This window comes from Pituophis catenifer, unplaced genomic scaffold, assembly GCF_029215685.1.
Source record: "Pituophis catenifer annectens isolate HBS135680 unplaced genomic scaffold, rPitCat1.0.hap2 SCAF_1, whole genome shotgun sequence".
In the NCBI taxonomy this organism is placed as follows: domain Eukaryota; kingdom Metazoa; phylum Chordata; class Lepidosauria; order Squamata; family Colubridae; genus Pituophis; species Pituophis catenifer.
The window spans coordinates 166,760,798-166,788,241 of record NW_027256881.1 but is presented as its reverse complement, the minus strand read 5'-3'; the positions used below and the strand labels follow the sequence as shown (position 1 = coordinate 166,788,241).

The 27,444-nt window shown below is 34.6% G+C and overlaps 1 protein-coding gene across 1 annotated transcript in view; it reads left to right on the top strand.

Moving 5' to 3' along the window:
- The window catches only part of AGAP1 (ArfGAP with GTPase domain, ankyrin repeat and PH domain 1), a 1,179,374-nt gene that overhangs the window by 3,170 nt on the left and 1,148,760 nt on the right, over positions 1-27,444 (top strand). The window contains 2 exon segments of the mRNA XM_070933411.1: positions 8,327-8,482; positions 16,073-16,174. Coding sequence (XP_070789512.1) covers positions 8,327-8,482; positions 16,073-16,174 — 258 coding nt within the window.

Genomic DNA, 27,444 nt, shown 5'->3' with positions numbered 1-27,444 from the left:
TACCTGTCAATGACTACTTCAGCTTCAACCACAACAATACACTAGCACACAATAGATACAAACTTAAAGTGAACCACTTCAAACTCGATTGAAGAAAATATGACTTCAGCAACAGAATGGTCAATTCCTGGAATGCACTACCTGATTCTGTGGTTTCACCCCCAAAACCCCAATATTTTAACCTAAGACTGTCTACTGTTGACCTCACCCCATTCCTAAGAGGTCTGTAAGGGGCGTGCATAAGAGCACCAGCTCTATTTGTATCTATTTTATGTATCCAATCCATGTTTATACTTATTACCTAATACGTTCTTGACAAATAAATAAATAATCTTTTTTAAAAAAATGGAAGAGTGGAATGATTATATGGTAAAGCAATTCAACAACAGGTGTGGTAAAGAATAGAAAGCCTCGTGCTTTCTTTTTTAATTAATCTCAGCTCTCATTCCCCCCCCTTCATTTCTGTCCTCTTCTGTTTCCCTTTTTGCCTCTATTGCCCCTATTAAACAATTACTTCATCTTTATATAAACAAATAAGTTACCATTCACATAATAATGTTCACAAAGTAGGAAAAAGTACATTATTCTATGTAACCGTATCATGAGCTGAAAAAGAGGCAAAAAAGCATTGACAACATGGTGGAATTAAAGGAATCTTCCAGAATTTCACAACAGCCATCTAACTTATACATATTAACAAGGTATTATACACATTAATTAACCTTTCCCATACATGTACGGGTACTTAACCCAAGAACAATGACTTTTTCTGGTTTTGAATTTGTTAATGCAGACAAGAATTGCATTTTCCTTTTCTACAGCTACACTGCTGGTTATATTCATTTTTGCAATCAACTACTATTTCAGATCTTATTATGTCCAACCAGCTATTTCCCTGGCCTATATTTATGCATTTGAATGCTGTTCTTTTAAATTTCATTCTATTATTTTTGGCTAATTTCTCCAGCCTATAGAGATTGAGGGGTCCTTGGTGCTCTCTGAGCTTGCTTGTTTTCTTGCAGATGTTTCATTACCCAAACCAGATAACATCATCAGTGCTAGTAAGGAGTGCAGTTTGCTGTCAGTTTATATTCTAGTGGCTTGCCTGTCAGTGTTGGTGGGAGTGGTCTTACCCTAGAGATTCTTTGGGCTATTTGCTGTTGGCTTTTTTCGCAGTTTCTTGATTGGGGTATTGTTTACCTGATTGTTGGTCTGATGTTAACCTTGGAGTTAATCGATGCTGATCTGGATGCTGATTGCTGTGGAGAGGTGCTTGGGTCTTTTTGCTCCTTTTTGGGCTGGGTATAGATGTTGTTAATGTCTATGTGTCTATAGATGGTTGATTTGTCAGAGTGCCAGGCTTCTAGAAATTCCCTAGTGTTTTTGCCTTGGTCTAGGATGGTCACATTTTCCCAATTGAAGCTATGGTTAAATCTGTCTATATTTGTGAAATTAAAGAATTTTCATCATGTCTTCTGACTGCTAGTTGGTGTTTGTGGATGTGTTCTGCCAGTCTTCTACATAGTGGTTGTTGCAGTCCTTATATTGTATACAGTGTAATACCACAATCAAGAAATTACCAAAGAAGCCAACAGCAAACAGCCCAACCAAAGAATCTCTTAAGTCCACCCCTACCAACACTGGCAAGCCACTAGAATATAAACTGACAGCAAACTGCACTCCTTACTAGCACTGATGATTTTATCTGGTTTGGATAATGAAACATCTGCAAGAAAACAAGCAAGCTTGTTTTTGTTGACCTTGGGCAGTCACTCTCTCTAGACATAGGAAGAAGGCATGGGCAAAGCACTTCCGAAAATCTTGCCAAGAAACTCCAGGGACTTGTACAGACAATCACCAAGTGTCAACACTAACTTGAAGACACACACACAAAAGTATTCCCATAATTTTTAAGGATATCATTAAGAAAATAATAAATGTAGTGAGATTGTATATTGTGCCTACTTAAAATAAGTTAAGGAATTAATAAAAGCCAAGTTGTTTAAAAACAGACTTTTAAATTGGCTTCAAAACATTCAATAATATTCATCAAAAATTACTCATGAAATGGGGTGCCACATGATTCATTGTTATTACTCTTAAATGTTTCCATTATTGATTTCGAAGAAGAGAAGTAATATTTATCACATTTTCAACTCATAAAAAAACATAAAACCTAGAAAATAGAAACAAAATTCTTAACAGTCTGAAAATTGACCTGGAAATATCAGAATAAAATTTAATAAAGAGAAATGCAAAGTTCTTTACTTGAATCAAAAAAAGCCTAGAAACTTCATTAGGATAATAATGATTATTAATGCTTATCACATCACAAACTGAATATGAATCGGCAACCTATAGTTTTAGGTTGCATTGATAGAAGTAGTTTTCAAATCACAAGTAATAGCAGTTGTATTGTATTTAATATGTTAGCCACTATTTCAAGTTCTGAGTAACATTGGATAATATTCAAAAAACTGAAATAGTTGCAGAGAAGCAAAATTGAGATAACCTGGAAATTTAAAACTAAGTCTGATCAAGTTAATTCCCTCATTAATTTCTATATAAATTCTTTAGTTACATATCTATGTAACAGAGAGTATCTGTCAGATCCCTAAAAGTGATACTGCCATTCAATTGGAGGAAGGGGGAGACTTGGACTCGATTTACTAGCATTGCCTGTGTCAACAGATATTATACAACCTATATCCTGGCACCAAAGAGCCCTGAGATCCTGTTTACCTGGAGGAATGTTTATGATAGCCATGTGGGTTGTTTCACTTTAAAATATAACAGTGTGAACAGGGTTCTCAGGGAAACTAGGAAAGAAAGCATCTTCACACTTGTGTATTGGCTAAAATCTGCATTCTGACTTAAAGGGAGGGGTCTCTACTGCTTTAATCCTACTTGTCTTGCCTAAGGGTATTCAGATCATGCTCTAACTGGGTGGCTATCACTTCTACTTAATAAAAGGATCCTTTTGAACAACCACATTTCAAGAGTTTTTACTTTCTTAAGTTGGAAGGAGAGGCAATCCATTCTCTCTGATGAAAGATTTCTTTAATTCCCTGTGTGTCTACAATGCAGTTATTCTATCATTATTTATCACTATATAAGAACTAAAAGTGCTTATTAACTATGCTTAATAAACAATTTGCCATTAATTCTAAAGACAAAGCTCTCCTTTTTTGCAATTAAAAAATAATATCCTACGGGGTCATGATAGTGGGAATGTGATAAAACAAAGCTGAGTTCTTCAAGCTCATATGTAAAGCATTCTCCATAGTGAACCAAACAGTCATAGTGAACCAAACAGTCTACTATTAAAGAAGTGGCTGTTAACAATCTTAATATTTATGGACCAAATATTTCACCTTGTTTCAGATAAATATATGATCCTCAAAGGAAATAAAATGTAAACGGCAATGTTTCTGCTAACTGTATATTCACAATCATTGTAGAATAATGGATGTGAATTACTAGAAAACAGTGTCCTTCTACTGTATTATTTTGTTTAATGTAGCAGTTTGATAGAGGAGACAATTAACAGAGGGGTAGTGGTCTCCTCTTTATAGGATGTGTGCCAATAGAAGTTAGAAAGTCATGTTTCTGTTCAGGGTGGATTTGATTTAAATCAAACTGATTTAAATCACTAGTCAGTAAGGCTTGATTTAAATAATAGTTTTCTACATAAAGACTAATTCTTGCTGGTATAACTTTAATATGCAAGTAGATGAAGATTTTTAGAATAACAACTTTTCATATTAGTTTTTTTATCCCCAGTTTAATAGGTTAATCATTCATATTTGGACAACTTTTCTGTTGTACTTAGGAAGGAGAAAAATAATCATTACCTTAATAATAACAATTTAAATAGATTTATTCAACTGAAACAATAACATTACAGCATATGTTATTTGCTTAAACAAACATCCATGTTTGTTAACTAATTTGGCTAAACAATATATATATATATATATATTAAGAAACTTAGACTGTCAGCCCAGCCTACACATGAAAAACTTAAATACTGTCCTTTGTAGCTCACTCGTCATCTTCATCTTCTTCTTTGATCATAATCTGGAAAAGGAAAACAAGCTTTCCTGCTTTATCGGGTCCCAAACGATTTCTCAATTTAGAATGAATGAGTCCAAAGGAAGAGAATATTCTTTTAACGCCTGCAGAAGAAGCTACTGCTGTTAAAAGTGAAATCATTACTTGAACAGTCTCTAAATCCAAGTGCTTAAGTGACTTCCACCAGTTCACTGGTGTGACTTTCTTTAAAATATCTTCAGCAAACATATTTCTTGAATGGTTCTCCCTTAGCTTTGAAGTTTATTATAGTTGGCATTACAGATGGATGATTGCTGGATACCCATGTCATAGCTAACTCCTCTTCCTCAGCACTTAAGTTTTGACCCTGATACTGGATATTGACAATATTTGCCAAAAAATGAGCTGGCGACAGTACTTGTCTCATTCGTTTTTTTAATGCTTGTAATTTAATTCTGTCCATGTAGTTCTGTTTTTAAGTGTTCACTCAGTTCCTTCCAAATTTCAACAGCATCAGCAATAAAACAGCTATTTTTCTGTATTTTGTTTAAAGCTTCAGAGATGGGTTTCAGGATGCTCAGCATATGTTCAACATTTCTCTTAAGCCCAATGTTGAGGATTTTGGCCGTGACAGTGCCATCTATTTTATCTCGATTTTCTTCACAAACTGTCATCAGAATAGGCCAGTTCTTGATATACTGCTCAAAACAGTCCACCACAGAGTTCCATCTAACATCTTGTGGGAGTGTTAGCTTGGTTCTACCCATCCTTTTCAGAGCTGCTGCAGCAAAATGATTGTTATGGAAGTATTTAGTAATTTCAACAACATTAGTCTTTATTTCTGGAACACTTAAGTCTTTGACTAAGAGATGCAGCAAATGAGCACTGCAACCATATGTTATTAGCTTTGTATTCCCTTCCTGCTCTTCTAAATTTCTTCTCATCTTGGATACATTTGCAGCATTGTCTGTGACCAAACTGCGTACTAGACATTTGAATTTTTGTTCACATGTTATTATAGCTTTTACTGCCACTTCTTGTAAGTATTCTGCTGTGTGTGCATTTCCTGACTTATCAATTGTTTGTGCAAGGAAGACTTTTCCTTCTTCTGTTGTTTTACAAGCACATACAATAGGATCATTGTGGACATTACTCCACCCATCAATACTTAGGTTAACAATTCTACCCTCCAGAGCTGTTGCACATTGCTCCATTTCTCTGTCATACACTTTATCCAGCAGTTTCCCTGCAACATCTGCTCTGCTGGGTGGACTGTATCCTGGTCTCAGTGACTGAACCATATTAATGAAATGTGGGTTCTCAGTCAGACGGAAAGAAGAGTTCGTTGCATAAACAAACTGGGCAATTTTTTCATCAATTAACTCTTTTTCTAATCTGCTAGTTTTTATCACAAACTTATCTATAGTGGTTCCAGGAGGGAAGGGTCTTTTCTTTCTTTTAGGTGATAGTGATATGTGGCTGTGGATGTCTGATGATGATGTAGGCTGGTGACCCCCAGGGGGAGAGCCTTCTCTGTGGGGGCACCTACCCTCTGGAATCAGCTGCCCCCAGAGATAAGGAGAATCCAAGACCTCAGTGCCTTCCGCCGTGCCCTTAAAGCCCACTTTTTCCAGCAAGCCGGGCTGGCTTAGGAAGAAATTTTTTAAAATTTTTAAATGTTTAATTGGTTTGTGGTTTTTTAAATTTTGGGCCAAATTTATATAGATTTTAATTGTTTTTAATATTTGTATTTCATGTTTTTAATTCTGGCTGTGCACCGCCCTGAGTCCTCAGGGAGAAGGGCGGTATATAAATTGAAAATAAATAAATAAATAAATAAAATAAATGATGATGCTAATGAAGCACTATCCTGGATGGATAACTCTGAAACTGTAGAACAGGAGGATGGTGATCTTGAAGGTGGATAGTTTCCAGAATCCATGAATTCCCCTAAACAAAAAAGTCAATGCTGTTATTTTATTGTTTATACAATTTCTGCTTATTGTACACAGCATTGCCCCAAAAGGAATATTTGCTTTCCTTCATAACTGTACCAAATGACAGTAACATGCAGTAATAATAAGAAATATAATTTTGCTCAAACATGACAGTTCAAGGCAGTCTTTAGAAATATGATTCAATAAAAATGTTTACCAACCTGAAGATCCTGCCTGTTCAAATGTGTTTCTTTGGTCATCTTCATCACAGCACTTCTCATGATGTTGCTTCATTTGGGCCATCAGGCCTTGCATTTCTTTGTTGCAGTGTTTGCAGTTTGCACGCATGCCTGCCTTACCGATAGGTAAAGGAACTTCATTAAAATATTGTCAAACTGGGTCTCTTTTACGGCCTGCTGCCATTATAGGTTTTGTCCTCCAAGGAAAGAATGTGATAAACCTCAGGTCATACACACAAAAAGATCCAAAGACTTGTCTGTCTGTGGCTGTGCAGCATTGTGCTCAGAAAGTTTCACTTTCATTTTATACTGCTTGTCTGCTTGCCTCTTCCTCCTCACACTTAGTTTCACTTTCTTCTTGTGTAGATCTATTCCACTCCAAACAATCAGAAAAATATTGTTTCTATTCTATTCACTGAACTTCTTGAAACTTAGCACTGAAGGGGTTGATTCTGTATTCATAGGTTTGTAGAACAATAGGATTAAGGTCTTTTTCTCAACTCTGTTCATGTTATAACATTTTTGCTGTGAAGAAGAGGCATGTAATCTCTGCTGAGTCAAATTCAGTTTTGAGAACTGAAAAAGTAAAGCAAGCATCTGTGATAATATCTTGTAGGCAGAGAAACTGTCCAATAATTTTACAAAAACCTCTGGAAGAGCATGACATTGTGAATGGATTAATGGGATTTATTTACCAAAAAAATTAAACATATACAGCCTTATCTTACATAATTAAAAAACTAATCTTTATTTCATGATGGAATAACCTTTGGATGGTAATATATTTTCCTCAAAAAGCATTTTATTTAAAAAAAATCCGATTTAAATCAAAAAAATCCGATTTAAATAAAAAAAACCCGATTTAAATAAAAAAACTGATTTTTTTGATTTTTTTTTAAATAATTGATTTTTATCCATCCTGCTTCTATTTAGATTACTGATGGATATGATGGCCAAATAGCTCTGTCTAGATCTATGAAGGCTTGAGGACTTTCTCTGTAATTTCTTCTTTTCTGTTTCTGTATGTGGCATACAGTTTACCACTCTGACTATAAGAGAACTAATAAATGAAGGAGTTATTTATTGATATATGTAGTGGTGAAGTAGCTTGTATGTCTCAGTGACACTATGAGCTATGCCTTTGAGAATGTGCACATTCCCAGAAGGGTCACTCTTAAGGATCAGACCAAGGATGATCCATTGGAGAAGGAAATGACATAAAAGACACAGAATAATTAAGTTCAGATAGGACTGTGTTCCCTCTTCCCCAAACACTGAGATACAATGGGTCTGGGTCTGAGTGATTGCTGTTTACTAGACAATGTTATCTTATGGTGCTGGCAATTGTTTTTTGTATGCTGGCTTTTTTTGTTTTTTGTTTTTTATTGCCATTGATGTGAGCGGAATGAGACTTTTTGGCTCTGTCTCTTCGCCTTGCCTGTTTTGCCTTGAGGTTTTTGCCTCTGGGTTATTAGCAACAAACTTTTCTCCTTGGCTGACCCTCCGCCAGTCTTTTGCCCTGGCACAATAGCCACGACCACTCCCTCCCAGGCGCTTCACTGCAGCCCATACAAAGAAGGAGGTTTCGTCCTAGATTTTTCCACACCTGGGACAGTTAGGGCCCAACAAATCAGCTAGAGGGGGAAGGAAGGAAGGAACAGCCTTAATGAAATGGGAGGGAGAAGGAGGGAGAAGGAGGGGGGACTTCCACTTCTGGCTTTGTTTTTGAGAGAAGGAAGAACCCTTTTCAGGCCAGATATCCAAGTTTTCTTTAGTTCACAGTTCTGACATTCCATGTTCAAATGGTACACATGTATCTGCTATGTCAAGATTTGTTTTATCTTTGGCCACATCAGCCATGCAGCCTTACATGGAATAGAGGGAAAGGAAAAGAAATGTGAAAATTAATTTAAGAGAAATATAGACGGAAACAATCTTGATTTAAAGATTGCCTATTAATTCTAAGAATTTAATGACGGAGAGTGATGTTTTCTCTATACAGAAATTCTATATATATATTAAAATCTTGTGTTATAGTAGGAGATACAATCAAGAATTTGATTTTCTTTCTGCTAAAATGGATTTTAGTCATTGCAGACCAGTAATGGAGGAGGGAGTTTAAGTGATTATTCTTCCTCTGTCCCATCTACTCCAAGCACCAGTCAGAAGGAACTATGAATTGATGTGCCACCTACTACTAATACTCCAACACCTGTTCATAAGCAGTCCAAGCGCCGGTCTAACCTTTTCACAGTGAGTTGACAAAAATATATTTATTTAATTTATATTACCACTGATTTCAACAAGTGACTCTGCTTGTTTGATCATGTTTCTCTAATCAATTAATCAATAAGCTAACTTCAAAAACCATCTTTGTTGTGTCCCAGGTGGAATCTAGGGAGTTGAATAAAAAAAAAACAAAAAAAAAAAACCATCTTTGAAAGTTGATTTCTCCTTCCCTGTAGTTAAGAATAACCTCAATTTGGATGCATCTAAATTTATTTTTTCTTATTTTGTATAATGTTTACCATGGTTCTGGGATGCATTGAGGTGAATGTAGAGTGAGGGAAAACAATAGTCAATTCATACTTCCATCGCATACTAAATTCATATTCATATTCTACCTTTGGAGCAGGGGTGAAATGCTCCCGGTTCAGACTGGATCGCCTGATCCGGTAACGATGGCGGCGGGTGGTTCAGAGAACTGGTAGCAAAAATCCCTGGCCCCCCCATGCCCAGCTGAGGCACGGGTTCATCAGAGGCTTTTTAAAAATTATTTTTAAAAGCATTTTTTTTCTACAATCTCTTGGCCGAAAAAATGCTTTTAAAAGTAAAAAAAAGCCTCTGATGATCACGTGGCTCAGCTGGGATCATCAGAGGCTTTTAAAAGCATTTTTTCTACAACCTCAGAGGTTGTAGAAAAAATGCTTTTAAAAGCCTCTGACAATCCCAGCTGAGTTGGCTGATCGTCAGAGGCTTTTAAAAGCATTTTTTTACAACCTCTTCGGCTGAAGAGGTTATTATTATTATTATTATTTATTTAATTTATATACCGCCCTACTCCCGAAGGATTCAGGGCGGTGAACAGCCAAACAGTAAAAATACATAGATATAAAATTTAAAAACAAAGTAAAATCGAATTAAACAAATTTGGCCCAAACATATTAAAACCCCAATCATTTAAAAACCAATTAAAATTTGCGTAATTTAAAAGAGGGAAAAGATTAAGCCAGGCCCGCCTGGTGGAAGGTTGTAGGTAAAATGGTTTTAAAAGTTTTTTTAAAAAAAAGGTGGCCACGCCCACTCAGTCACATTACCCCCCCCCCACCAAGCCATGCCCACAGAACCGGTAGCAACAAATTTTATACTTCACCACTGCTTTGATCCAGCGAGAAGACGTTCAATCATATCATTTGATATGGCAGACCCGAGGCTGTGTCAGCCCACAAGAGGATTGAAAGGAAATATTATTAACAAACTGTGTCTATTTTTGCTGGTGAGAAATTCTTCCATGTGTGGTGATTGAACCAGGTAAATCTGGAAACTACTTAGCAAACGTGAAAAACTCTGATAGAAAATTAATGGTGACTGACAGAGGCGAGCTGTGACTCATCAAAAAGGAAACTGTCGAGAGAGGAAAGCAAAAAGGAAATAAGAGATTATAAGTGTGATATTGAAAGTGGGAGAGTGTAGAATAATGGTTACATTTTGGGATTTAATAGAACCATTGGAGATTGGAAAAGAGACAGATTAAATCGTAAATTAAGAGGTGACGAAGAAGTATACGAGAGACAAGGAATAATACAGAAGGAAGAGACGAATCGGACGGAAAGATTTGGAGATCGGGAGAAAGCGATGCCGGAGAGAACATTGGTGATTTTAGTGAGAAAAGTGGAGACAAAAGGGAGTGACTGAGCCTAATTGGACCTTATTGGTGGAAGTAAAGACATCAAGAAGAAGAAGTAAGAGAGTGTCAAAGAAAAGAAAGGGGGTTGATACATTATAGAATTATAAAAGAAATGACTAGCATTACCACCACAACTTTAAGAACAGGGAAAAAGGTGGCATCAAATCTGACGGTGGTGACAGTCTCCCTGTCAAGCCAGAAAACAATAGACATGATGCTCCCAGTGGAAAAATCTAATACTAATCCATCTGTTCAAATGATGCAATCTACATTGGTTACAATACAGTACACTATGATGAAACTTCAAGAGACAATGTTTAAAAATCATGGTGACCTGAAATTGGATAGATGTTCTGTCCCCGTCTCCACACACACACAAACACAGCCAGCCGAGGGTTAAGAAAGCACTTGGCACGCACACAGGTTGTTATCTAAAACTTGGCAGCTATACGAGCATCAACTGCCAAGGGCTTTACTTCATCAGATAAACAGAAAATACATACAAATTGCAAATAGTCCAGTTCAAAACAAAGAACCTTCGGCAGATTTAGGCGTTGTTCAAGTGACTAGCCAGAGTTAGTTTTTGTTCGTCACAGAGTCTTAAACAGCCACCACACTCTTATATAGTCTCTGGGGTGTGGTCCAGTGACTCAGTTATAATCCCTGGCACGCCTCCTTAACTGCTGCAACCGTTTATCACGCCTTCGTTGGCGTGGATCCAGGAATGACAGATCACCTCCCTCGCTCTCATCGGAGACACCTGGCTCCTGGCTAATCTCCTCTTCCTCGGCCGGCACCTGAGGCAGTGCCAGAGGGGAGGGGCCTGGAGAGGGAGGCCTGGCCGACTCCTCTTCTTCATGTTCAGAGCCTTCTTCCTCCAATGAGATAGGCTCGGAGGGCAGGGCCACAACAATATATAAACATTATATACCAAAATGGATTCAATTCAACAGGCAATGCAAAAAAATGAACAAAAAATTAAATCAGTCAAAATGAAAACAGAAGAAACTGAAAAAAAATTAGAACAGGTAGACCAAAAACTAATGGCAGTAAATAAGGATTTTGAAAATTCTCTGATAGATCTCAAGATGGACTGAACCTCTTTTTATTTGAGGTTTCAGAATGTAATTGAAACAAAAGAAGAGAATTTAGGGGAGATAATGGCGGAACTGATTGCTGAAGCCCTGCAGAGGGATAAAAGAGAGATTAGGAATGAATTTGAAGAAATATGCCGAGTTCAAATAATTATGCAAGACGTCACCACTTCCCAAGAGAGGTACATATTAGATTTGCATGCAAAAAGATCTGTGAGGATGTATACAAAACTACAAGAGAAGAACCAATATTCTATAAAGGGACAGAAATTATAACACTAAAGCAGATTCCTAGACGGATACGAGAACAAAGAAGGGATTATAGGTTCCTGGCATCACTACTGAATATAAAGAAAATTTTATTTAGGTAGATCATCCCAGAAGGAATGATAATAACTTGGCAGGGGGAAAAAAATAAAACTGCCAATTTAGACAAAGCCCAAGAACTATTCGATCACATTGATCATTCGATCGATTGACAGGGGTGGAGAAAAGCTGAAGCAGTAGAGAGCAATTGGAGATAGCTAGTACAAAGACTATCCCTTGAAGAACAAATACAAGGATCTGGAAGTGAGGAAATGGAAGAAAGAACTAGGGTGACAATGGAAAACCAAGATGAAGGAAAGGAAATTAGGATCAGACCACAAAGAACTACTAGGACAACCAGAAATCAGAGACCGGCAGACAAATAAGAGAATAGAGAAAAGAACCCAACTATTATCAATAAACATAAATGGATTAAACAATCAGATAAAAAGGAAAAAGATACTTTCAAAATTAGTGAAACAGAATGTAGATATCATATGTCTTCAAGAGTACATCCAACTAAATATTTGAGGTTTCAGTAAGTTATCCAGTTCCTATCTAATAATGTTTTAATCATGTTCTGGTGGTTTGGATTCTAATTGTTAAGTGTTTGAGATAGTAATCAGTATATACGGGGTATTTACTTTTCCTGCATGAGAAACTTTCATTTATATTTATTTTAGTTGCACAATGTAATAGTGCATATGTTTGTTACATTATATCCCCTTTTTCAGTATTGCTGAAATGAAGACTAAATATTTGTATATTGAAATATGTGGAAAAAGTCAAACATTCTAATGGGGTGCACTTAGTTTTTTATATGATTGCATAAGTAAATGATTGCCCAAAAGTCTGTACATTCATATTAGATTTCAAAAGAAAAAACTTTCATAAACTGAGGAGCTTGGTTAAAAAAAAAATTGAAGAAAAGGAAGCAGTATCTATTGGCTGTGTAATTTTACCCTAATCCACTAGATGTCAGTGGGAGTCAAAGAATATAGCATAAGTGAGGCAAACTGGGAAAGGATGGCATTTAAAACTATACTTTTTTATTCAGTCTTGTTTAGGAACTTTTGGAAATAATGTTCAATATATCATGGGGTTTCAATGAAGAGAAAATTAGGTGAGAGACATGGATTCTTTTAAACAACTTTCTGTCTATAATTCAGCATACAGGTTTTACAGAGATGCTGTTAATTTTCAGAATTAATTTTTCTAAGTTCTAAGAAAAATACAGTAAAATGAGGTACATTTGAAATAAGAAAAATCAGAAAATAAGACATTGGGTTTTTATACTAGCTTTGAAATATCAAGGTTCTGTTTAACATATTGTAAGAAAATATTAGCATAGCCATTCTTTTATTTGAATAAAAATATTATAGCACAGCAAGGAAATAAAACTGAGAGGAAATTTTACAAAAATTTGTTTTCTGGCTTACTCAGTTCTTGTCAGCAGTACCAGAATTGTCAAGGGCTTCAAAATTTCAGTCTTTTACATTGGCAGATAAATTAGTATTAACCTACCATATATCATCAGTGTTTATAGATTCTTGGAAAAAATAGTATTTCTTAATATTTCTTTTTTTTTTTTAAATATAGTTTTGGAAAATCAACAAGTGGCATCATTTTCTTAGTTATTTTTCACTTATCTTCTGAAAACCTAACCAAAATTAAATTGTGACTAAGCAATTTGAAACAATCCATACAACACAGCATTGTGTAGACTAGAGGAACTTAGAAATAACGATGTTAAGGAGGGATTGGAGAAATAATTATACAGTGCAGAGATTGAGTTGAAGGGTGAGAAATGACCACAGAATAACCCCACCTTGATTGTATTAGTGTAATATAGGACAGGGAGAAGCTTGGATAACTTTCAGGATTATATTGTTTTACCTTATTCTAACAAAGCACTATTCCTGTAATCACTGTGGTGTCTATCTCTTGACTGAGCCTACTTTGAAGGGCTGATGCATTTAAGAGTAGAATAGTATTACTATTAAATACTATTAATTATACTATTAATTATAGTATTAAAATAATGGAAGTTAAAGGTAATAGAAAATAGCAATAATATTCTGATAGTTGTCTCTTGCTAAACAGTATTTTCTGCCCAGGGAAAATTATGGTTTAATTCCTTAGATATTAAACTTGAATATCCAAATAACTCTTTTTATTTATTAGAAATAGTTGATACTGGGTTCACCAAGCAAAGATTTTTTTTACTTGGCTGGGCAAGGAAACTTTGGTTTAAGGCAAAGAAATGATGTGATTTTCCTCAGTGAGGTACTCTGAATTGCTTCAAAGCTTTAATTGTCTATTGGAACTGCTGGAGAAGGCAAAACAGCTGCTTTACTCTCTCTTCGAAGAAAGCTGGAGACAGGCTCTCTGCAAGCTTCAAAAAAGTCCTCTATATTAGAAATAATTGAAACAAGTCATCTTTTGGAAGAGCTGCAAAACCATAGTTTCCATATCTAATTACATATATGGTGGTTTAATCACTATTACTATCACTTCAAGAACAGTTATAGTAATAATTAAATTTTTATTCTTGTGTGTTATTTTACAGGCACGAATGATGTCAAATATTCTATTCTGTATTAATGCTGCTTCAGTTGTAATTATTATGAATTCACTTTTTCTGATATATATAAAATTATAAAAAAATGTTCTATCTGAAAATCTTAAAAAAACCTCTTGAAACATGATTATGTATGCTGCTTCAACCAACAATTTTTAAGTAGGTGTACAAAAGTCGTTGCTGGCATACATTATTTTATACCATCATAATGTAGAAGGCAATAAATAGTAATAGGTATAGTAGCAGTTCATAAAATTATTTTTTTATCATAACCGGATATAAACATAACTGTTCCCCAAATTTTACAGCCATGACTAAAACATGATAGTTATATTTGACATAAGGCTGTAAACGGGAAACATGAACCACTTCTGCTTATAATATTTATATTCTTAATTTTCCAGGCTTGAGAAGTGTGTCTGTGTGTGAACATAAAAAAGATAAAATGCTTGCTGTCAAATAGATAGAGTAATTCCATCAAATAATTTTAAGTAAGTGATTTTGTCAGTTTTATGGGGAAGTTTATACTGTAATATCTGAGTTCGTAGTAATTTTGAAATGGGCAAGCTCAAAATCATAACAGAAAATCACTGTAGATTGAAGTTTATTTTAGAGTGAACTTTTATTATTAAAAAAAAACCTTATTAAAATATTCAAAACTATCACTCTGAACAATTTTCACAATAATATTTTGTTTTCTCTTTGAAGAGATGCTGTTTTAGCTACAGTATTATAAGGGAAATATTTTTAAACAAAAAAATGACTAATAAAAACATAGAAGGCTCAAGCATTATATTGATTTGATTTCCTAATTTAACAGAATTTTTTGAGAGTATGATTACTCAACATGACTGTCTAAAGTTCTAGCTTAGTAGCCCTATGGATAAATCAAGACAGAGTAGTGCAAGCTGCTGGTTCCTAAAGGAATGCATTAGTTCAAAAGAAAAAATGTAAGCATAATTCTTAAACTATGTATCTAATGTTCTTAAGATGTTGTTCAGAAAACCAATTCCTTTTCTTTTAATTTATTCTCAGAAATATGAAGATAGTTTTGTTTGGAATTCAGATATGTATTCCTAATGTGGATTAAGGCACACTCTGAATGTATTGTAGAACATCTCTATGGTTTTATATCACTTGTGGTTTACTAGCATTCAGCTGTGTGCTGGATATCACTGGCACATAAACTTCATTTATGATTTGAAAAAGTTTCCCCATTTTCCATATTGTGTGAGTAATGTTCCTAATGGAGTGAAGTTGCCAGTATAGTTTTTAAGGAGGATGACTTCATAATAAAATAAATCTGTCACTTCTAGCTTTACTTAGCTGATAATAATAGAGGAGAATATGAAGTTCTCTTTGCATAGGATTAAATGTATTTGTTGCACAGCAGTGAAAAAGTAAGCAAGGCAATTTTTGTCACATAATTTGAAAAGGGGTGCTCTTATTTTTTTTAATTACTCAGATAAGGTAGTTATTTATTCTTAAAACATTTTATTGTATCTTATTATGTCTGTGACTTCTGTTATTGAAGAAAGTATGCATAAAAGAGATAACTAGTATTTCTATTTTTTATACTTTGTCAAAGCAACTTGGTCTTCTTAGTGTCGTTACTTTGACTTTGATGCTGTCATCTGAAAGTAGTAAAGAAGAAAAATTAAATTAAATTCTAATGAAAATCCATAAACACTGAGTTAATAGTGTTTTAAAATCTCATCAAATGATAATAAAGTATATACACTTATCTAAGAAATTTCCTGTGTGAAAAGATATGCAGTTTGAGGGCATTTTTAAATCCCTATTGTTTTAAAGAGTTAAAGTATTTATATATGTGTGTATGAATGAGAGACAGAAAGAGAGGGAGACATTTTATAAATATAAAATTTACAATTTAATATGTGAATGTGGAAAAATGAATTCATGTATTAAGAGTGTTTATTTTGCTTCTACCCTAGTCTCGGAAAGGGAGTGGCCCAGACAAAGAGAAGAAAGGATTGGAGAACAGAGCAGATAGTATTGGAAGCGATCGTGCAATCCCAATTAAACAGATACAACCTGTATATATGTGTGAATGATTTCCTGTACTTGGAGATACACCTTAGGTCTTAAACACCATAATGCTTGACTTCTGTGCCAAGATTTATTTGATGTGCTGTGGTGATGAATATTGAAGTCACTCACTTGACATCAATTAGAAGAGGTTCCTATGTGAATTAAAATAAGATCATTAGAATAAGAAGAGAGAAAATGTGACAACAGGCCTAATGAAGTGCAGTTTGCTGGCCTGCATATGGAGTGTGCTTCTAGGCTGAGCTGGCTTCAAAGTCTGTCTTTGTAGAAAATGCTTTGATTGGACCGTTTGCTGCTAGTCTACAAGGATAGATCAGATCAGTGTACAAGAACCCTTTGTGATCACAGAAATAGCCCGATGTGGCCCTCATTTGCAGAAGGACATCTGAACATTGTTCCAGATTGATTTGCAGAAATGAGATAGTTAGATTTGAGTCAGCTGTGTACTTTTATTTGTAGATTGCTAATAAAGGAATTGTAACTTTGGATGTTTTTATATAAGCAAACATTTACAGCCATAATATCTGGTCTTAATTAAACATCCCTATTATAATATAGGATTTCAAACTAAGGAATTCCTTTTGTTTGTTTGACTACTAGTATAACTGCATTAGTGCCACATTCCTAAGATACTGAATATGAAAAGAATTGCATATCAAAAAACCCTACTTGGATCGTATGAAATCATGTTTAACTGTTCTAACACTTAAAATAGTTTTCAATTTTTACATATCATAATTGGATCAGTAATAGTGAAATATTGAAGTCATATCCCTTTGATTCCCTTGTTTCCTAGTTTTAAAAGCTATTATAAAGAAATTGAGCCAATCATTCCTACACAATTCCCATAGGAGAGAAGTACAGAACTTCTGATTGTAGTGATATGCTAAATGTTATCAGAGATTTTATAAAAGATATCTTATTACATACTAAAGGAAAGATTGGAATGAAAATCTCAATACAATTTGTTTATTAAAACTTAATGAACAAATTTATGAAACATCTGGTTCTATGGCCATTAATCTTGATTAATGTATATGCCCTACATAAACTTAAATGCTAGCTGTTGGGGAGCAATAGTGGAAAGAAGATGTAGTTTTAAGTCCATGTTTTTTTTTCCAGAGTATACTAGCTGGCTATTGTGTAATACTGAATGCTGAATTAGAGAGGCTCCTGGCTTGATCCGGCATGGGTCTTCCTATGGCTTTTTCCTATGTTCTTAGGCTATGTTGTACAGTTTGTTAGGAGATTCGTTCTGTGATTATAGGAATGCCTAAGCAGCCTGAGGCTCATCACCAAAATTAGTTTTATTGTCAAAATCCACCAAGGATTTTGCATGGAGACAATAGTTAGGCAGTTCTCTATGGCCTAAGTCTATCAAGGAAATAATGAATAAGTAAATTAAAGTATCAGTCTTTAAATTACCCTATATCTGTAAAAAAAATTGCTCATTCTGAGAACAACAATAATAGTAATCTTTTCCTCTTTTTTTCTACTAACATATTACTGTTCTCTTTAATCAATTCAGTTTAATCCCCATCCTTCAGTCTTTATACGTAATATTTAAATTAATATAATAGTGATTTCCACCTCAATTCAAAAGTACTAGCTGGCAGTTCCAGGACCTGGGTTGTGTTCCCAATTGTAAATGATGTAAATGTTTTCATCATTAAATATTCTTCCTTTTTTTTATTGTATGCTATGTGGTTTGCCATTATTTTTTATTTAAGCCAAGACACTTTTTGCTTCAGAGACAGACATGTTTCTGATTAAATGCTGCCTACCACTTGAGAGTTGTTATTAAGTATAGTTATTAATTTGGCTGTATGTTATAAAAAAATAAAAGATATTCTGGTGTTTTTCTTCATCTCTAGATCGGAGGAAGACGATAAGCAATGTTAATTTCAATAGGACAGAAATTTAAGGCTAAATTTATTATAAAAACTGAAGAATTTAGAACTGTTCTTTTTTAAAATAATACTTTCTAATTTGGTCAAACTTTCTAAAAAAGAGTGAAATGTTTAATTTATTTTAAGTACATACAGTATATGCCCAATCTTCTTGGAGTTGGATGACCTTAACAAGTACAATAAATAAATAAAATAACATACATCAAATACAAGGTTTGTTTGTCAAGCAAGAATCCTTTCAAACATAGGCACATTTTGGCAAGTTATTTATATAAAGCTGAAAATCATACAGGAAATATCTGATTTCTACGGTTCGTGAATTAGGTTCACCTAGAACACTTAATTAAATTAACCACTTTCTGGGTTCATAAACCAACCAAATATGCTGGATTCCATATAGCATGCTAAAATATGAAGAAAATAGCCAACCTAAGTTTGGAATCTTGAGTGAATATAGTTTTTGTGTCTCTAAATTATGGTGTTACACAAACTTATTCATGTACAGCTTGTTTAATGATCAATTACTCAGCAGTCATTCTAAGTTATGACAACCCCCCCCCAGCTACTTATGACCACATTTCAAAGTTGCGGCAGTACCCTCGCTGTTATTTGCCTTTTTGATCAACTGCAGGGATGCTACAGTTGTTGGGCAGATGTTGTGGGGAAGTACCAATGGGGGCTTCCTGTATTTGAGTCTTCCAGCTGATAAATGAGGAAGGTCAGCATATATCAGTAGGAGTGAGTTGCTCATAATTTTTCTGTATTCCCTCACTACTGCACCTTGCCTGCAGTGCTGTATGGCTCAGAATAGGAAGCCAGCAAGACAGTGTGGTTTTAATATATCCACTTACAATTCTCATGGTGTCATTGAGTCTGGCATCTAACTTACTAGTATGGCAGCTGTTGAGCCATACAGGGGCACAGTATTCTACTGTGAAATAGACCAACCCTAGTGCTGATGACCTGAGGATGGCAGTTGAAGCTCTTCATTTAATTCCACATTATTTCTGGACTATATTATTTCTAGTATTGATTTTTGCCGCTGTACTCTCTAAGTGTATCTTGTAAGAGAGAGTCCAGTCCAATGTTATTCCAAGGTACTTTGGATGGGGATCATAGGGGAATAAGTGGTTGTTTAAGTAGACCTTCAGTAGACCTTAAATGCACGTTCATTTAACAACTGCATCATAATTACCACTTGCAACTTTAATGAACAGGCTTCATTGTGGTCATAGGCTATGGACTATGTGTAATGGCAGTATGTCATATTTGCTACTGCTTATTTCCTTTTGCACCTAAAATTCAAAAGAATCATATCAGGATCTTACATATGGGTGATTCAGAATTATTTTTTAATATTCCACTATGTTTATTAAATTATGCTCCAGGCCTCCAAATCTGTGGCTGCATGAGTAAAGACACTTAATTATATTTCTCAGTTTTATAAAAGTCCTGTTCAGGTTCTAACCAATATGTTTTTATTAATATCCAGTTTATGGAATAGATATATCAATTTCAAAAGAGGAAACTTGATTTAAATCAAACTTTTAACTTGCTTCTCTGCTTTGTTATATTTTGTGAATGTATACAGGTATTCATTTCCCTATAATCTTACAGAAGCTGTTATTTTACAACAGACTCTTAAAAAGACAAGATTTATAGAAAGGAATTGTGTGGTTTGTTTCTGCTTTATGCTTTATGTCAAAACTCTGCCAGTAGGATGTATTAAAATAAAAAGTTCATGACCAGAAATATAAAAGCAAGAGGCACAGCTCAGCAGTGAGTGGGCTTGTCATGTATTAATTTTTCATTGCTGTGGAGAATTGTACGTACATAATCGCTTGATTGCAGTGGGAGTTAGCAATCTCCTATGGTGTCATTTGCATAAATCTTGTTAAGTCAATGGCAGTTAATGAAGTACAAATGAGCCTGGAGAAGGTGACATGCAAATCATGGGTGGCAGATGGGAGGTCTGTTTTTGGGATGGCAGCTGTGTGCTAGTTCCCCTTTATTTCTTTCTAAATTGGAGCATAAATAAATACTAAAAATTGGCCTTTAATGCTTGGCTTTGTAAATTAATGTATATTTGCACTATGTCTTCAGCTTCCATGCGCTGAAAATTATACAATACAGTAAAAAACATATATGATAGAATTCATAGAGTACTTACTAATTGTGCAACAAATCCTGAATTCTTATCAGACAACAAATCTAATCTCTCTAAATTTATCAGCAGAAATTTTCAAGATGATGAGAGTACCCAAGGACTAGGGATGTGTAAATATAGTAAATAGAATTCTATTTACAAGGAAAAATAGAATCTAAAAATGATTTTAGTCAATTCACAGGTTTCACTGTTATATTATCATCCAAAGATTACACATTTATTTTGTCCTTCAGGATTTCAAGCCATTGGATCCCTCCTACTTTCCAAGTTGCCAATGGATCTGCCTTCTGGCTTTTTTTTAAATTTGAAAACTGTTGTGCATATGTGTGTGTAAGGGGGTTGTCAGAAAAGTTATCTGGAAGTTAAATTATTAGATTTTTTTTGGGGGGGAAACATTTCAGTGAAGCAAAGTTTGTTCTTCACATCCTCTTTACAATGTTCATTGTAATCTTAGTTTGTAATCTTTTCAACAAATGCCAGAAATTTGGTAAAAGCAAAATAATAGACATCCAAGCTTAAGTTTCAAAGCTGGTTTTATTTATTTATGGTAAATGGAAATATGATTTTCTGATGTGTTTTAATACCTGTAGCATTAAATTGAGGTTCTTCAAAAATTTAGAAATATGCCCCAAATATGCCAATTAAAATAGAAAAAAAAATGTTTACTGTGCAAATTTCTTTTGTTGTTATAGGAAAATTTTTCCCTTCATCTTTAATTTTGATGAGGCTAATTAATTTAGGGGTGGGGAATTGTGCTGGGTGGGAGTATGTTTGGGGATTGTTATGTGTGTTGGACCTGGTCTTTGGGTGTTAAGTGAATTTCGTTGTATGGGTATACTGTGTATACACGTACAATGACAATAAAGTTATTATTATTAACTCACTTACTATTATGTATGTTCATGAATATCCTAGAAAAGTCAAGAATGTTCTATCATTTTCTGCAATATACTGTGGTATCTCTATATTCAAATATTCTGTCAACAAAACAGTTGCATTTAAAAAACTATAGTATGAAAAGTTTTTATATGCAGAAAATTAGTTTCTAGGGGGCATGATGGCTCAGTGGTTAATAACATAGAGCTTGTCAGCTGGAAATCTGACAGCCCGGGTTTGAAACCTATGTGCCATGTGAGCTCCTGTTACTTGCCCCAGCTCCTGAGCAGTTTGAACCTAGCAGTTTGAAAGCATGCAAGTAGATAAATAAGTACCACTTTGGTGGGAAGGTAACAACATTCCGTGTCCCTCAATGTATAGTCATACTGGCCACATGACCACGGAAAATGTTTTCATACAATGCTGATTCCCTCACATAAGAAATGGAATGTGCACTGCCTGCTAGAGTTGAACTCAACTGGACAGGGAAACCTTTACCTTTTGTTGGAAGAAAAATCCGGTCCGGTTCCAAGCTTGGAAAAAGATGCTAGAAATAAAATGGAGGCTGATTGGAAAGAAGGTCTCTATTCATTTGATTTCCAAAAACTTCAGTGACAGCATCAAATGTTTCTGGGGTGGCTGACCCCTTGGTTTAGGAATGGATGGATTTTTATAGGGTTCTGAGATTCTCTAGGGGGTTGTGCAATGTAATGAGCCTTGTGACTTGCTATTCCAATGGTGATGGGTTAATCCTATTATGTCCTAAAGGTCATGTCCTGTTCTTAGAATTTGGGTGGGGGATGTAAATTCTTAATCCCATCAGATGGAGCTGAAGGTGTTTTGTTTATGAATAAATTTCCCTAGTCTTTCTTAATACTGTATATTTCGGAGTATAAGATGCATCTTTTTCCCCCCTAAAAGAGGCTGAATATTTGGGTGCGTTTTATACTCTGAATGTAGCTTTTTCAAATCTTTTTTCCAACCCTAATGAGGTGCTAGCGAGTGAAGCAATCTTCCGAGCTTCACCTGCTTTTCTCATTGCTTCTCTCTCCAAAGATCAGCTGTGCTTTAGAAGCTGTTTTTTATCCTCAAGCGAGATAAAAAGTGCGTGTGCACGCTCAAAACTAGCAAACTAATGTGCTGAAACTGACCAGACTAAGGACACTAGCCAAATGAATAACCTGGTAGGCAGATTTTTTTTTCCTATTTTCCTCCCCAAAAATTAAGCTATGCCTTATGCTCCAAAAAATATGTTAGGTACAAAATATCCATTTCTAAAGACTTGAGGCTATTAAAAAGACGGGCTGCTTTCTGCCTTTAAGAACGTGTTTCTCCTTTTCTTTTTTGGGGAAAATATTCTATCCTGGCTGTTTTAATTTTTTTTTTTTTAAAAAAAAAGTTTTTTATTAATAATACAAAATTAAAAAAAAACATTGGACATAGATATGACATCACTGGTTCCAAACATCTTCCGTCACTTTACAATAATATTAGTACTCATATAAACATATAGTTCTTAAAGATACATTTATCTATAATAACATCTATATTTTTGTTCTAACACTATACATTAGTCTTAGCTACCCTCTTGTTATCTATCCAATCATAAAATTGTTCCCAGATTTTGTAGTACTTAGTTTCGCTTTTATCCTTGAGATTCAAAGTGAGTCTGTCCATTTCTGCACAGTTAAAGATTTTCAGTAATATTTCCTCTTCAGTTGGAATATCTTTCTCTTTCCATTTTTGAGTGAAGGCTATTCGTGCCGCTGTGACTAAATGCAATAATAAATAATTTGTATCTTTCTTATATTTTCTTTCTATAATTCCCAATAAGAAAAATTCTGGTTTGGCTTCTATATTTGTTGACAAAATTTCTTCCAGCCAGTTCTTTAGTAAATTCCAAAATTTTTGCGCCTTTGAGTATTCCCACCACATGTGGTAGTAATTCTCAACAGTCTCTCCACACTTCCAGCATATCGAGGATTTTCCCTTATTCATTCGTGTTAATCTTGTGAGGGGGAGGTGCCACCTATAGAACATCTTATAGAGGTTTTCCTTGTAGGAAGTTACAAGTGTGATTTTTAAAATTTTTTCCCATAAACTTTGCGAATTGTCCAAATTGATATTATGCCCAAAATATTTACACCAAATTATCATTGTTTCTTTCACCTGTTCTTCAGTCATATCTTGTTCTAATAAATATTGATATAGCTTACTTATGGTCTTGCTTTCCCTGTTAAATAAAATTTTATCTAATTCTGATGGTTCTTGCTTTATGCCCCATTCCTTTTTATCTTTGCTAAATTTAGATTGAATTTGGAGATACTCCCACCATTCCAATTTGATTCCTTCTTCCTTTAAAGTATTTCTCGCTTTTAATTCTCCTTTCTCATTCAAAATATCTTTATAAGTGACAGCTCCCCCTTGTTTTGTCAAATTTTGATGTGTGTACATTTGTAATGTTGATACCCAATTAGGAGTGAAGCAATCTTCCAAGCTTCGCCTGCTTTTCTCATTGCTTCTCTCCCCAAAGATCAGCTGTGCTTTAGAAGCAGGATAAAAAGCACGCGTATGCACTCAAAACTAGCAAACTAATGTGCTGAAACTGACCAGACTAAGGACACTAGCCAAATGAATATCTGGTAGGCAGATTTTCCCCCCTATTTTCCTCCCCAAAAAGTAAGCTGTTTCTTATACTCTGGTGTGTCTTATACTCCGAAAAATACCGTAGGTACAAAATATCCATCTCTAAAGACTTGAGGCTTCTGCTTGAGGCTATTAAGAAAGACTGGAGCTGCTTTCTGCCTTTAAGAACATGTTTCTCATTTTTTTTTGGGGGGGGGGAATATTCTATCCTATCTGTTTTAATATTCCCCAAAAATATTTCATTCTCTAGGAGGGGGGGCCTTCTTATACTTTATCTACCGTATTTTTCTGAGTATAAGACACCGAATGTAGCCCTGCCCACCCACTGGCCCCCACCCTTTGGCCTCTGCCTCCCAGCAGTTACCTCCTTGCAAGCAAACAGCAAGAAAAAACAGCCCCATTCAGCTTCAGCATAGGCTAATTAGCACAAGTTGATTAGATCGACCTCCCGACTCTCAGCTGATTTGCTCTCAGCTGTTTTGTGCAGGCTCTTTTGCAAGCTCTTGTTTTGCAAGCTCTTTGCTTGCTGCAAAGAGTGCTGGAGCAGTTTTTTTTTTCCCCTAGCTAAAACAAAACTGAAAGTAAAGCAGGCTCTGCTGCAACGTGACAAAATGAGGCAGGGAGAGAGATTTCTTTTTCTTTTTGCTCACCAAAAAAGGTAGGTGCAAACAATGGGAGATTTAGGGCAAAAAAGGAGAGTTCAAGATTTTAAAACACAAAAGAAAAAAAGGTCTATTTAACTAGGGAATTGTAATAATTGAGATGCTATTAATTGTATATTGTGTTGAAAGCAGAAATGCTTAAGTTATGGTTTGGAGGAATATATGGGGATTTTTTTTTTAATTTGATTTATATACCGCCCTACTCCCGAAGGACTCAGGGCGGTGAACAGCCAAATGATAAAATACATAAATACAAAATTTAAAAACAGAATAAAACCGAATTAAACAATTTGGCCCAAATTTAAAACACCCCAATCATTTAAAAACAGATTAAAATTTTCATATTAAAAAGAAAAAGGGAAAAAATTAGGCCAGGCCTGCCTGGTGGAATAAAAAGGTCTTGAGAGCGCAGCAGAAGGTGCGCAGATCCGGGATCGTCCGTATCTCTGGGGGGAGCTCATTCCAGATAGTAAGTGCAGAGAAGGCTCTCCCCCTCGGGGCCACCAGTCGACATTTGGTTTATTATTATTGGTAAATATAATTAATTGATTTGTAAGAAATTGGATTGCATGGAAATAATTGGAATATTCATGTTCATATTGATTAATATATAGAAAAGATTGTTATAACTAATTGATTTATATAAAAAAGTTGAATGTGTATTAAAAAATTGTAATATTAAATAATTAACCAATGTGAGGGTGGATATAAAAATAGATGACAATAGGAAGGGGTATAATATAGAATAGAAGGGAAAAATTGAATTTGAATTTGATTAGAGATGAGAATGAAGGGTGTAATATTGGTTTTTTTAAAAAAATAGATGAGGAATAAATATGGCAAAAAGGAAATATAGAAATTTGAAATGACTAAACACTGTTTAAATTTGTGAACCAGCCAAATACTCTGTTCAAAGAAAATACATTGTATGTTTGTATGTGTGCTTGTCTAAAAAATTTAAAAAATTTTTTAAAAAAGAAAACAATCAAAAAAGGTAGGTGCGTCTTATACTCTGGTGCGCCTTATACTCCGAAAAATACGGTAATTATTTTCTAAAGATTTCACAATCTTTATGTGTTCCTAAACACATAATTTAGGAGCTCCCATCTTAAATGAACTATTTTAAAAAGTTGAGGAATATTTTCTTTTTTTTTTATTGAAAAGTTTTAAAATGTTTTACAAACAAATTCCCCCCTCTTCCCCCACCCCTTCCCCTCTCCTTCCCCCCCCCCCCGACTTCCCAGAGCAAAATACAGGGTATTGCATTTAACAAACATAATCTAACATAAGCAAACTAACTATAAACTCTTAACTTCCCCTTACTCTTTAACTCCGCCATAGATACTAAAATATCAAAATAAAAAGAAAAATCATCTAAATATTTCATTCATAAGCTATTTGCAACTTTTTAGTCCCGTATTTGTTTTGTATATATTCAATCCATCTTCTCCATTCCAGTACATATCTTTCATTAGAACGGTCCTTCAAATATGCAGGAATTTTAGCCATCTCCGCCAAATTAGCTACTTTTAATGTCCATTCTTCAATAGTAGGTATTTCTTCCTTCTTCCAATATTGCGCCACCAAAAGTCTGGCTGCTGTTATTAAATTCAAAATCAATTTAGTCTCTATAATTGTACATCCTTCAATTATACCCAATAAAAACAACTGTGGAGTAAATTTTATCTTCCTTTTAAGAATATTTTGTATAATCCACCATATCTTAATCCAAAATGCCTTAATTTTCTTACATGTCCACCATACATGAAAATACGTTGCATCATCACATTTACATCTCCAACATGTAGATTGTAAATTCGGGTACATACAGGCTAACTTTTGGGGATCTAAGTGCCATCTATAAAACATTTTGTAAAAATTTTCTCTTAGATTTTGGGCTGCAGTAAACTTCACATTTCTAACCCATATTTTCTCCCATACATCCATAGATATTGATTCCCCAAAGTTTTGTGCCCATTTTATCATACAATCCTTCACTAACTCAGTTTCTGAATCTATTTCTATCAGTGCATTATACAACCTTTTAATATGCATTGGACTTTGATCTCTGATTTGTTTTATTAAGTTTTCTTCATTTTGCAAAATACCAATTTTCTGATCTTCTTTCCACCTAGTATACAATTGCCCATACTGAAACCAGGTTTGAATTTTCCTTTCTTCCTTTAATACCTCTAAAGATTTTAATTGCAATATACCTCTTTCCAAAATAAGAAGCTCTTTATAAGTAGTTACATCTTGTTTCTGCTCCACACTTATATTCTCTATCATATGTCTAGGTATTGTCCAAACAGGTAATTTGTTATTTAATTTATATTGATACTTTTTCCATACACGTAATAATGCATTTCTTAATATATGACTTTTAAAATTCTTATTGACCTTTTTATCATATAGTATGTCAGATGTAAATGCCTTATTCTCTAATGTGTAAATAGTATATGAATGGGGTATCAGGGGTTAACTTATTCTTCACTTCTTAATGTATTCATAATTCACCACTCCCACTTATAGCTCCACCCATTGTATATATAAGGAGCTACCTACACCCTTTTCCTTGCTTCTATCTGTGAATATTCAGTGAATATAGAATGCCTATTGTAAATAAAAGGAACTCTATTTAAACCGTTAACTCTTACTAATATTATTGAGTCTGATCCTGAAAAATATTGCAACAAGCTGGTAGCAGAGGATGGTTAATTGACTCAATAAAAATTTAAAAATGTCTAAGAAAGATAGGCCCAACACCAGGGCCTACAGCAAAGAAATGGAAACAGAACAAGAAATAATCAACGAATCCACAAACGCAATTTCGAGAGAATCAGAAGAATACACCACTGAAGACGAAGAAATAATAGATGAAAATGATGACCAGGAGGAAATCGAAATAGAGAATAACGAACTCAGGTCAGAGATATTAAAACTATTAAAGAGCCAGAAGAATGATGAAAGCCTCATCGCGAAACTCCAAGATATGC